Source organism: Enhydra lutris, unplaced genomic scaffold (genome assembly GCF_002288905.1).
Source record: "Enhydra lutris kenyoni isolate GAN:26980312 unplaced genomic scaffold, ASM228890v2 scaffoldscaffold77, whole genome shotgun sequence".
NCBI classification, from domain to species: domain Eukaryota; kingdom Metazoa; phylum Chordata; class Mammalia; order Carnivora; family Mustelidae; genus Enhydra; species Enhydra lutris.
The window spans coordinates 1629063-1641671 of NW_019154161.1; the positions used below are offsets into that span (position 1 = coordinate 1629063).

Sequence of the window (12609 nt, forward strand, 5' to 3'; positions counted from 1 at the left end):
AGCCCCTCCTCACTCATACACAGGGTTCCAGTTCCCTGATGCTCTGTCGGCTCCAGAGCGGGAGGAGGCGGAGCGGGAGGCGGGGATTCCCAGTTAAAAGCCTCCAGAACCTAGTACCAGGCAGACAGAGCTGAAGTATTGGGGCCTCTTCCTCTGGGTCTGAATCAGTCGGTGACCCCGCCCCCTGGATTCTGCAAGGTGAGATGCCAAAGTTCCTAGACACAGACATCAGGCCCCGGGGACCCCTGCTCCTCCAGGGCTCAGGAACCCCAATCTCAGACCCCGTCTTCCTCAAGGTTTAGGAATCTAGCCCGTGGCACCCTCCTCCCCAAGGCTTAGGAATTTTAACTCCAAGTTCCTTCTTCCTTCAGATCCAGGGGTCTGGGACTCTTAACTCTCCCATTCCTGGGAATGTAGGAATCCAGCCCCCACCACCTTTCCTCAGATTCAGAAACCTGGGGTCTGTCCCTTTTCCCTCAGACCTAAGAAGCTGGATCCCCAGTCCCCTCCACCTGCAGGACCCAGAAGAACGGCTCCAGATGCTCTGCTCCCTTACTTCAAGTTTCTCCTAGGATTTAGGGCTCCTCCCTCCTCATTTCTCAGCCCTGACTTCTCCCTCTGCCAGATCGCACCATGGGACATCCCTCACCTGCTGCGGTCTGGACCTGGATGTTCCTGCTCTTGCTGTTGGAAGCCTGGGCAGGTGAGGGGGCCCTGGCGGGAGCCTGTAGGAATGCCGTGGTAGGTGCTGGTGATGGCATGCGGGGAGATGTGAAACATGCTATCATACGTGGGAACTCCTTTGGGCTTTCCTGGGTGGATGGAGGCATGCACACATGGCAGTGAGCAGGAGTGTGTCAGGTTATGCTGCATATCGCAGGAGCACACCAAGCCAGCAGGGCTGCTTGCTGAGGGGTGCAGATATGCACAGTATACAGGGCGTGCAGACGCATGTGGGAACATGTGGAAGCATGCTCGGGTGTGTGACTCGGTGTGACTCATGGGCATCAATGAGTGAACGTGTGCCTCTGTGTGTGACAGCCTGTGCAAGCTGGGGGCCTCACAGTCCCGGTGTGGACATGTGAGGAGGCAGGTGGAGAACTTGCTCAATGTCCTTTGGAACCCACAGTGGGTTTTCCTGGCCTCTGCCCTGTCCTAGGGGGTGACGATCCAATCCCTCTCCCTCCTGCTGCAGGACACTTGAGGGCACAGGAATCCAAGGTGCTGGGCGGCCAGGAGTGTAAGCCCCATTCTCAGCCTTGGCAGACAGCCTTGTTCCAGGGTATCCGGCTGCTATGCGGGGGTGTCCTCATCGATGACAACTGGGTCCTTACAGCAGCCCACTGTAAAAAACAGTGAGTGGATGCCTGGGGCAGAGGTGGGCTGGGACCTGGGGATAGGGGGAAAGAAGAGAGCTGGAGACTGCGCCTCTGAATGCACAGGGCCAAGGGAGGAGGGGACTGGGGTCCCAGACTCCTGCCTGGGTCCCAAATTACTCTCCACCATTACAGGAAGTACACAGTACGCCTGGGGGATCACAGCCTGAAGAATAAGGACAGATCAGAGCAAGAAATGGCTGTGGCTCAGTCCATCCAACACCCCTGCTACAACGGCAGCAATGAAGACCACAGCCATGATCTCATGCTCATCCGACTACGTGGTCGGGCATCATTGGGGCCCACAGTGAAGCCCATCAGCCTGACGGATCACTGCCCTGAAGTTGGCCAGAAGTGCACCATCTCGGGCTGGGGCACTGTCACCAGCCCCCGAGGTAGTAGGAGGGAGCAGAGGAGCTGGCCAGCCCAGTGGACCTCAAGCCATTGGCAAAGCTTTGCCTCCAGAAGGAGATAGAGAAGGGACAGTGATTGTGTGGTTGAGATGCACAGATGGCCCATGTTGGAAACCTGGAAGGCCAGAATATTAACAGGAGTGGTGGGAGAAAGGAAGCAAAATAACAGATCGTTAAACCAGGTTCCCCAAGAAATGGATGCGTGAATGAGTGGGTAAAGGATGCATGCCTCCTTGGGGCGCCTGCGTGGCTCCATTGGTTCAGTGTCTGACTCTTGATCTCAGTTCAGGTCGATCTCAACAGCCTGACTTCAGGCCTCAACTTGGGCTCCACACTCAGCTTAAAAAAAAAAAAAAAAGAATGCATGCCTCCTTCATGGTGGAGACTACCATGTTCTTTTTCTTTCTTTTTTTTTTTTCCAAGATTTTTTTTATTTATTTGACAGAGAGAGAGATCACAAGTAGGCAGAGAGGCAGGCAGAGAGAGGGGGAAGCAGGCTCACTGCTGAGCAGAAAGCCTGATGTGAGGCTCGATCCCAGGACCCTGAGATCATGACCTGAGCTGAAGGCAGAGGCTTAACCCACTGAGCCACCCAGGCGCCCCCTTTTTCTTTTTTTTAAGATTTTATTTATTTGAGAGACAACAAGAGAGAGAGTATGAGATCAGGGGGAGAAGCAGAGGGAGAGAGAGAAGGAGACTCCTCACTGAGCAGGGATTCCCAACTCAGGGCTCAGTTCCAGAACCCTGGGATCATGGCCTGAGCCGAAAGAAGATGCTTAACCAACTGAGCCACCCAGGCAATCTCATGGATGGAGAGAACCATGTTATGGTTCATAACCATGTTAGGAAATCTTTCCTCGCACAGGATTTTCTATAATCTTCTTAACAGACTTAGGATGTGTGGGCTCCTCAGTGGCCCAAGAAAAAAAGCTCCTAAGCATCTTCTCCCTTTTGAACCCATGATTCCTGGTGCCAGAGACTCTCTTCCTTCACAACCAGAAATCCAGTCCCTTCCCCTCCCAAGACCCAGAGTCTAGGTCTCCAGCCCCCTCCTCACTCTGGACCCAAAGTCTTGACCTCCGTTGAGGTCCTCCTTTTGGGACTTTGGAGTCCAGGAGACCCTCACCCTACTTCACAGTGAGAACTGAGGCTCAGCTCAGAGAGGCATGTGATTCACCAGGAAATCCAGGATTTTCCAAACAAAGACAGGATTCAGATCCCTGCCTGTCGGAATCCTACTTCTAAGGGGACAGTGGGATGCTGTGGAAACCCAACTGCTCATGAATCAGGTCAGTTCAAACCATGGCTCTGCCCTTTCCTCTGGGCAAGCCCCTTCCCATCTCTTGTCCCATTTCCCTCATCTGCAAAATGATAGATTTTTAAGGTTAGATCGTAGATTTTAGGTAATAGATAGATCACAGATTTTTAAGCTCCAAAAGGGCTCTTAAATCTATTTTCTTCGTTGTGTGTTCCTAGTGCTCAGGATGGTTCCTAGTACATAGTAGGTGCTTGATAAATATTTTTTGAATGAATGCATGGATGAATGAATGATGGAGCAAATGAACATACCCCTCTTTCTTAAAAAAAAAAAGATTTCTCAATTTATTTGAGAAAGAGAGCAGGGGGAGGGACAGCGGGAGAGGGAGAAAGAGAATCTCAGGCAGGCTCCCACTCAGCTCAGAGCCCAATGTGGGGTTCGATCCTATGACCCTGAGACCATGACCTGAGCCAAAACAAACAGTCAGATGCTTAACCAACTGAGCCACCCAGGTGTCTCTGCATCCCTCTTTCAAAAAGCTATTGTGAGTTCAGACTTCTCACAATCAATGAGATTGTGAGTATACAGCTTCTGGAACATAGAGGTGCCAGATAGAAGTTTTCCCCCCTCAAGTCTATTGCTCAAAGTGTAATAAGAAAGATTAATTCCATTTTCTTTCTTTTTTTAAATTGAAGTATAGTTGCCACAACATTCTATTAGTTTTGTGTGTAAATATAATCATTGGACATTTGTATACACTGCAAACTGATCACCACAATAAGTCTAGTTCCCATCTGTCACCATACAAAGTTGTAACAATATTATTGACTATATTCCCTGTGGTGTACCTTACATGATTAATTCCACTTTTAGTCATTAATTCATTTATTTGTGAGCATCTGGTATGCCCCAGCTGCTTTACAGTTTGAAGTCTCTATCTTATGGAATTGCATGTTAGGTGAGAAAATAAACAATAAACAAATACGTATAAAATGAATTATTAGGTAGAGTTAAGTGCTATAATGAAATATCATGGAGAGTAAGAGGATAGGCAGTGATGGAGGGGTGGTGTCTTCATTAGAATGGTCATGGAAGGCTTCTATGATGAGGTGAATTTGGAAGAAGGCTTTAGCTGAAATTGGGGACCTGGTGGTCTGGGTTTGGGAAGATTGGAAAGACAAGGTCAGAACTGTCGTAAGGGGGCACCTCCATGTCTCCCAATCACCTGATACTTAATTTGAAAATGACTGGACAAGACATAGAAGGTAGGGGCCAACAGCCTTTCTTTAGATGTTGGAAAGAAAACAGCAGGGGCCATGGCTTTGTTTAATGTGGTGAGAAGTGATGTGTCCTGTGAAATGTGTCAGAAAACTCTCCTGGGCAGCCATGGATATACAGAAGGGAGATTAGATCCAGACAGGGATTGAGGGGAAAATGGTTGCCCTCTCTGGGAACTTACAACCTCTACCCCCTCAGAGAATTTTCCTGACACCCTCAACTGCGCAGAAGTAGAAATCTTTCCCCAGAAGAAGTGTAAGGATGTCTACCCCGGGGAAGTCACAGATGCTATGATTTGTGCAGGCGACAGCAATGGGGCCGACTCATGCCAGGTGAGTGACTTCTGAAACCCCCTTCTTCCCGTGTCCCTCACCCCCCAGTAGAAGCTCAAGGTTTGGCAGCAGGGTGACCTCAAAGAGTTAGTACCCAGAGAGGTTACTCCTATTTCTAGAGTGGGGAGCAAGTTCAGAGAAGGCCACACTCTCTCTGCAGGGTGTGCAGCACAGGATTCAGGAACGTTGAATTGTTGCTATCATTTTCCTGGAAACCCTTGTCTTCAGGATGGGGGGCAGAAAGGGGAGGGGATAAGGGGGTAAGATGAGTTATCCATGAGGAAAAGACTCTGAGGCTAGAGGGTATGCAAGCTCCCCTGCTTCTTTCCTCAGCCCTTTGTACAGACTCTACCACTGACTAGGTAGTCCGCCACTTTTCTTTAGGACCTGACTGGGTTCCCTAGCATGGCTGCCTTCTCCTATGATTGGTCCCTTGGGGAGCAATGTTCTCATGCCAACTGGCTAGGGAATGGGGCCATTGACTTTAATGGGTCCCTCGAAGAGCTCCCCATACCCAAGATAACAAATCTTGGGATTTGCCATAGATAGAACACTCTTGTTCATATTGACTGCAGTTTGGGTCCACAGGGCTCCCCCAGGTTTGCCGTCCCCCCCATGGAAGCCCCACCCCTTTGCTAATGATTGGTCTCTGAAGACAATGCTTCAGTGCTTTCTTCCCATTGACCAGGAATGAAGTCCTTTCCATCAGTGTCCTTCCATGAAATCTACTCTTTCGGGATGGTTTCGGTTCCATAGAGGCAATGATCTCTTCTCAAAAGACTGCTGCCTTTGTCCCTTGCGCGCGCGCATGCGCACCTGAGCATGCGTGCATCCACAAGAGTTCTGCTCCCTCTTCCTATGTTTCCTAACTGGATTCAAAGATCTTTTCACCATTGACTAGCAATGGAGATATCAGCTCAGTTCCTTCCATGTAATCATCACTGTCTTCTTTCTGGATTGGATCTTTGAGACACCATTCTGTTCCCTCCTTGGTCAGGATGTCCCCCATTGCCCTAGGACATCCGGTCCATGTCCCTGTACATGAAGCCCCACCCCTCTGTCTCACAACTAGGCCAAGGGCACAATGCTCTTATCCCTATTGGCTAGAGGGAACCAATCATGCTACAGAACTAGTATTAACTGCTGGGTTCCACAGGGCGTCCTAGGTAAAAGTATTCTACTCTCCCCATCCAGGGAGATTCCGGGGGTCCGCTGGTGTGTGGTGGTGTTCTCCAGGGCATCACATCCTGGGGATCAGACCCCTGTGGGCGGCCTGAGAGACCTGGTGTCTACACCAACATTTGCCGCTACTTGGACTGGATCAAGAAGACCATAGGCAGAAGGGGTTGATTCTAGGACAAGCTTTGGACCCTCTTCAATAAAACACAAAACCCACCCTGGCTCCTTGCCTGTCTGTGCTTTGGCCCTGCCGGGAGGAATGGGAGGGTGGGGGTCTGCGCCTTGCTGGGAGGTCTATATAGACCAGTACCCCTATGGCCACTCTGGCTATCACCACTGCCTGCAGTGATCCCCTTTTTCTAGAAGGGCTTGGAGGAATGGGAGGTTAATTTCAGGGGAGAAGACACACAAGGATTTCCAAGTGTCCGATGGGCTGGCCTACAAAAGACAGATTTGAAAGAACTTCTGTTTCATTTTTCTGACAGCCGAAGTGCTTCTGAGCTTTGAGGGGGAGTTTCCCTCCCCCATTATGAAATATGCAGGGGAGGGGCAGGAAATACATGAGCAGCCTAAATATGCACCCGTGGAACCACCACCCAGATGAAGAAATGGAACACTGGCCGCCCGCAAAACTCTAAGCGACAGATTTCTTTTCGTAGGAGCAACAGAAATCTTTCTCACAGCTCAGAGATTATCTGGTCTGGTGGAAGGAAATAAGTCACTTCATTGCAGGTGTCCAAACTGAAGTGTGGAGAAAAAGAGGTTTAGGAGCGTTTTCATCAGAACAGAGGCTTGAAGTCTTGTGGAAGATGGGCGTGGAGGGGGCAGTTATTGTAAGGATATTAATGAATCACAACAGGATGGATCCTGGCTCCCCTCTGTCTCTTCTCTTTCCACCTATGTTTCAATCCTTTCTTGCTACCAAACTTCTAACTCATTTATTTGACTCTCTGACGCCCTTCTCTCCTCCATGCTTCTGCATTTTCGAGGTGTTGGCTCCCTCTTGCGCTATTCCAGTCTCTCTCCTCTTACTTCACCACCTCCGAACTTCACCTTCAACTACCACCAACTACATCACTGTCCCAGGATTTCCCAGATTATATTGTCATGCAAGAGAACCCAATTGGTCCAGGTCAATGGTCCTCCTTCAACCGACCACACGATAGGTTACTGAATGGCCAATGGTTTGACTGCATTCTGGTCAGGTGACCAGTCGCATCCTATCAGTAGCTAGTTAGAGTCACCTGACAGGAGACCTCTCTCGGTCCTGGGCTGTGGGCCGTGGCAGTTCTCCACCAGCTGTGTGGGTGAGCAAGAAGCGTCTCTTGCGTCAGTCTCTGTCCTCAGTGAAAGTCCCTGAATACTAGAAATCCTAAGGACGTCTTTCATGTCTGATAGTAAACTCCTGGAACTTTGGAAGCATTTCTGGAGATATACTCAAGGGTCATCTCAGTCTAAAGAATTGTTCTAGAATTTTTACTACAAACAATTTCAACATAGGTTAAATAGTATGGGAACCCTCCTATACCACCATCCAACTGAATCAAAACCAATCCTTTCACCTATACTACACACTTCCCTAATGTCAGAATATTTTGAAACAGATGTTGACCATTCTATTGTTCCTAAATATTTTGTTTTATGGGTCTAAAACAGGATATGTCAAATTAAAGCCAAGGGGCCAACTCCCAAGAGCTAAAAATAGATTTTACTACTTGATTTGATGATAGGGAGCATTAATTTTGAACTCTAATTAGGCAAGATGTTATCCCTTGAAAATAATTCCATTCTGTCATTAATAGACCTGTAGGACAAAAATTGGTAACAAACAATTATTACTGTATTTTAGGTTTCATCAATTAAAATTGGAAATTTATTTTCCAGTTTTTCTCTCTTGTTGTAAGTACATAATATCCTCAATTTTATCTCATGGTCTGCAAAGCCTAAAGTATATGCTATTTGGCTCTTTTTTCCCGATTTTTAATTTTTTTTCAATTATTTTATTTTTAAGTAATCTCTACATCCAACATGGGGCTCGAACCCACAACTCTGAGATCCAAGAGTTCCTTGCTCCATCTATTGAGCCAACCAGGCACCCGTGAATTATTTGATTTTTCTTTTTCTTTTTTTAAATTTATTTTCAGTCTTCCAGAATTCATTGTTTATGCACCACACCCAGTGCTCCATGCTATATGTGCCCTCATATTTGGCTCTTCTTTGAGAAAATTTTGCCAACTCCAGTTCTAAAATATAGGTTATTTTAAGACATAAACACCTTACATTATCAACACCTTACAGAGTTAGCAATAATTCCTTAATATCATTCAATATCCAGGTGATATTTAAATGTCCCCAATTGGGGGGAAAAAAAGCAACAGAGAACATTTGAAGATTGAGTTATAGTATTAAAGATGGATGTGGCTGAGATCAAGGTGGGGGAAGAGACTGGTCCAAAGTCAACCAGAAATTCAGGGATAGGATTGTGGACTGTGGAATCTGGGAGGAAATCAGAACACCAAGCATGGACAAAAGCTGGAAGAATCTACTTAGGGAACTTTAGGACAGCAATGTCAGAGCCCCAGTTAGAGCTGGCTTATATGCAAGAGGGGATGGCTGGCTTAGGTGCCTAGGAAGGTTATGGGGATGGTTCCTGATGTCAGGATATGACACGGGTCCCAGAGTCTCAAGTACTTGAAATGGTGACTTAAGCCAATCAGCTCTCGCACATGCTCTTGCTCTCTCTCCGCTGACACTTTCTGTCACTCTGCCTACTTCTCTCTGCCTGTTTTTCTTTTTGATGTGTGTGAGTTGTTTCTCATTTTGCTTGTTTCTTTCCTTCTTCTATGGATCTCATTCTAGCCTCTGTAAACAGACTTTTTCAAATGGAAGGAACATAGCAGCTACTGACACACCCAACTAAACAAACACAGCAGAAACAAAGATCTCCATTCTCCTGGCATCTTGATATTACTCCCAGGGAAGAACTGTGATTGGTTCAGTGTGAACTGAGCCCCGCCCCCCCGCTTGGATCAATCTTTGTTGTCAAGGAGGAAGCAATGCTTTTGTTGGCTTGGCCTGGATCAGTCCCAGTGGTTGGGTGTCCAGGTGGGAGGGACTAGAGAACTATGATTGACATTTTCACCAGAACTATGCAAAATGAAAGAGCAGCTTCCCAGAAGTGGAGAGCTGTTCTTGAAAGAAGAGGGAAGGGAATCCAAGAAGTCAGAAACAATGGGCCTTCAGAACCCAAGGGGCAGAGTCAGGAGGTTCCAGGGTCAGAGTGTCCAGGATCCCTCAGGGCAAGGCACAGCTGGCAGGATAACCAGATGCCAGTTCTCAGGTGTGATCATGAGGTGGAGGATGAGTCATCAGGCAATGGTTCAGGACACAGGTTTGAGGACGAGGGAGGTATGAGGCTGGGTATCTGTGTGGGACTTCAGAACAGGTGCTGGTGCTAAACTCAAAGGGCACAGGAGGGCTGGTGTTTGGCAGTCTCACCAATGTGGGGGTATGCATCATTAATAGGCCCAGACGGTTCCAAGTCCATTCTGAGCCATATGAGACTTAAGGATGTGTGGCAGTGTCCCTGGGAAATTTTCTTCTCAGAGTGTGAATCTGTAAAACCATGATAACAAGGGCAATCCTCAGCATTTGAATTCTGCCTCTTCTGACTCCTTAGCTATATGACTTTGCTCAAGTGATCTCACCTCTTTTAAAACTCCATTTTCTTATCTATATAATGGGGAAGACAGTCCTTACTTGGACCCATATGAGGAACAGAGATGAGTTCTGAGAAGCACCTGACACATCACACAGCAGCCATACAAGAAATGGAAGCTGCTTCATTCTGGATGATGGGGTAAGGGAGCTAATATTAATTCAGTGTATGCTATGTGTACATTCACTTTCTTTTCATAATTTTATTTTATCTCCCATTTACCTTCAGAAGTAAATTGTTCTCTCCCCCGCTTTATTTTTGTAAAGATTTTATTTATTAGAGAGAGAGAGAGCACAAGTTGGGGGAAGTGGCAGAGGGAGAAGAAGAAGCAGATTCCCCCCCAAGCAGGAATCTCAACGTGGTGTCTGCTCCCAGAACCTCAAGATCATGACCTGAGCCAAAGGCAGACACCCAACCAACTGAGCCACCAAGATGCCCCATTACTCACTTTAAAGAGGGGCAAAATGAAGCTCAGAAAAATGAAGTCACTTACCTGAAATCACAGGGTGAGCAATTAGGATTCACACCTGGGTTGGTTTGACTTGTGAGGCCAAGTTCTTTTGCTCACACCCCATGGCTGATTGGTGCAGAGATCAAGGAAAGACCAAGTCTAAGGTTGGCAAATCTGTGGATGACAGTGGTTTGCAAACTAGTATTTATTTAAGTACCTCCTGTGTTTCCTGGTCTGGGCTGGGTGTTAAAGAAAACACCAATGAACACCAGACTCGTTCCTTCTGCTCACGAAGAAGTGTTTAGCAACAAAATCAGATTAAACAATTAAGAACACAGAGAGATAGATATGCAGAACACAGCAGAGGAGAAGTTCTGGGTTTGTTAGAATGAACAACCAGGCTCCCGAGGAGTGTAGCTCCCTTCCTCTTTCTGATAGAAGGTTGATGAGGCAGGGGGCTGAAGAGGGAATCCAGGGATAGCGATTCAGGCAGAAGATAACAAACTGGAAGTCTTGCTAAAATTCCTCTCTTTAGGAAGCTGAGAGGGAAAGATACAGATTACTGACTTGTGGGGCTATGAAGTCAGGTGAACTGGGGTCTACCTCTACTTTATTTGGGAGCCCAAGTCAGGAAGATTGACACCCCTCAAGGCCAGGGTCTTCCTGTGGAATTGGTGCGGTCAGGAGTCTGAGTTCTGGGATCTCATTTTGGATTTGATGAGAGTAAGTTTCTCAGAAATTTTGGAGACTTAGCTTGAATTTAGTCAGTATGCGGTCAATGTTAGTATGGTGTCATTTGGTAGAATTTATTTTAGAGTTTGTGTGAAGTAAAGGGTCAAGGTGGTGTGTGGAGTTGGGAAAATGAAGATGGGATGGGGAAAGAGTAGGACATAGAAGTGAATATGAAATTTCAGGTAGAAATTGGGTTGGAGATGAGATAGAGCTGGAACTGGAGTCAGAATGTAGAATTGGGGTGAGTTGTGGAGAGCTCATAGGGAGGATGTCAGTGTGGGCTTCCTGGAATATTATTATAGTTTGTGATGGACACTATGGTTTGAGTTGTGCATAGGTCAAGTTTGGAACTGAGGCTATGGTGACATTCACTTTTGGGTCAAGAATGAGTTTGATTCATATTTAGGGATTCAGGGTTTGGGTCAAGGTTTAAGGTTGGTTGAGGTGTGAGTTATAGCTCGAGCTGACATTTGGAGTCAAAGACTTAGTCAAGAAACAGGTTCCAAGTTGAAGTATAAATTAGACTTGGGCAAGGATAAAGCAGAGTTGAGAGTTAGGTTTGGGGGGCACCTGGGTGGCTCAGTGGGTTAAGCCTCTGTCTTCAGCTCGGGTCACGATCTCAGGGTCCTGGGATCGAGCCCCGCATCGGGCTCTTTGCTCAGCGAGGAGCCTGCTTCCCCCTCTCTCTCTGCCTGCCTCTCTGCCTACTTGTGATCTCTCTCTCTCTCTCTCTTTCTGTAAAATAAATAAATAAAATCTTTAAAAAAATTTTAAAAATAAAACCTTTAAAAAAAAGGGTTAGGTTTGGGTATGAATTGAGGTTTCAGGTTAAGACTTGGGCTTGTGTCCAGATTGGTGTTGAGAACTGTGTCACAGTAAGGACTAGAGTTAGAATTATGCTTGAAGCCAGAGACTGAGGTCTTTCTCACCCCCTCACAAGCACTTGATCATATCTGAACAGGTCTTCTCAATGAATGGCACCACCATCTCCAAAGACCTTGAAGTCTTTTAACATCTGACTCCCTCACCACATCCTACATTTAATCCATCCCCAAGGCCTGTTGATTCTCTTTCCTAAGCACATACTGAATCCATCCACTTACTGCTATCTCCACATCCTAAATGGCCTTATCTAAGTGACCTAGTGATGGTCTCCTTATGGGTCCACAACCCCTTAAAATCTACCCTTCATATAGCATGTAGAATGACATTTTGCAGATACAAATCTTGTTATGTCACTCTTCTGACTAGAGTCCAAGTGGTTCACCATCATCCACAGGATAAAGTCAAACTCACCATGACATAGTTCTTCATTGTCTGGTTCTAGTCAATCCTCAGTCCCTGAGCTCTATCCATAAGCCCCATTTCAGGACTTTTGTACATGCTATTTCCTCTAAAAGATATACTCTCCAGTCCCCTCCCATTTTATTCTAGTTAATGTTTACTGCTCTTTCTTTTTTTTTTTTTAAGATTTTATTTATTCATTTGCCAGGCAGAGATCACAAGTAGGCAGAGAGGCAGGCAGAGAGAGAAGGAGAAGCAGGCTCCCTGCTGAGCAGAGAGCCCGATGCGGGGCTCAATCCCAGGACCCTGAGATAATGACCTGAGCCTGAGCCGAAGGCAGAGGCCTCAACCCACTGAGCCACTGAGCCACCCAGGCGCCCCTGTTTACTGCTCTTTCAACTCTTATCCTATTGTCAACTCCTGGGTCCAACTCTCCAGGAAGTACTTTCATAATACCCTGTGCCTATCTTTACAGCACACATTATATTGTAATTTTACATTTGCTTATGAATTATTTACCCATCTTTGCCCTGCACTGTCAGCGCCCTGAGAGAAGGGATTCTGTCCGGGTTTGTGTACCATTGTATC

The 12609-nt window shown here is 46.9% G+C and overlaps 1 protein-coding gene across 1 annotated transcript; it reads left to right on the forward strand.

Annotated features, from left to right (window-relative positions):
• Positions 1 to 72: 72 nt before the first annotated feature.
• Positions 73 to 6007, forward strand: LOC111160641 (kallikrein-8-like). The gene is made up of 6 exons (XM_022523869.1): positions 73 to 198; positions 626 to 703; positions 1196 to 1355; positions 1512 to 1771; positions 4524 to 4657; positions 5852 to 6007. The coding sequence occupies exons 2-6, from the start codon at positions 634 to 636 to the stop codon at positions 6005 to 6007; spliced, it is 780 nt and encodes a 259-aa protein (XP_022379577.1). The 5' UTR covers positions 73 to 198; positions 626 to 633.
• The last annotated feature ends 6602 nt before the right edge of the window (positions 6008 to 12609 follow it).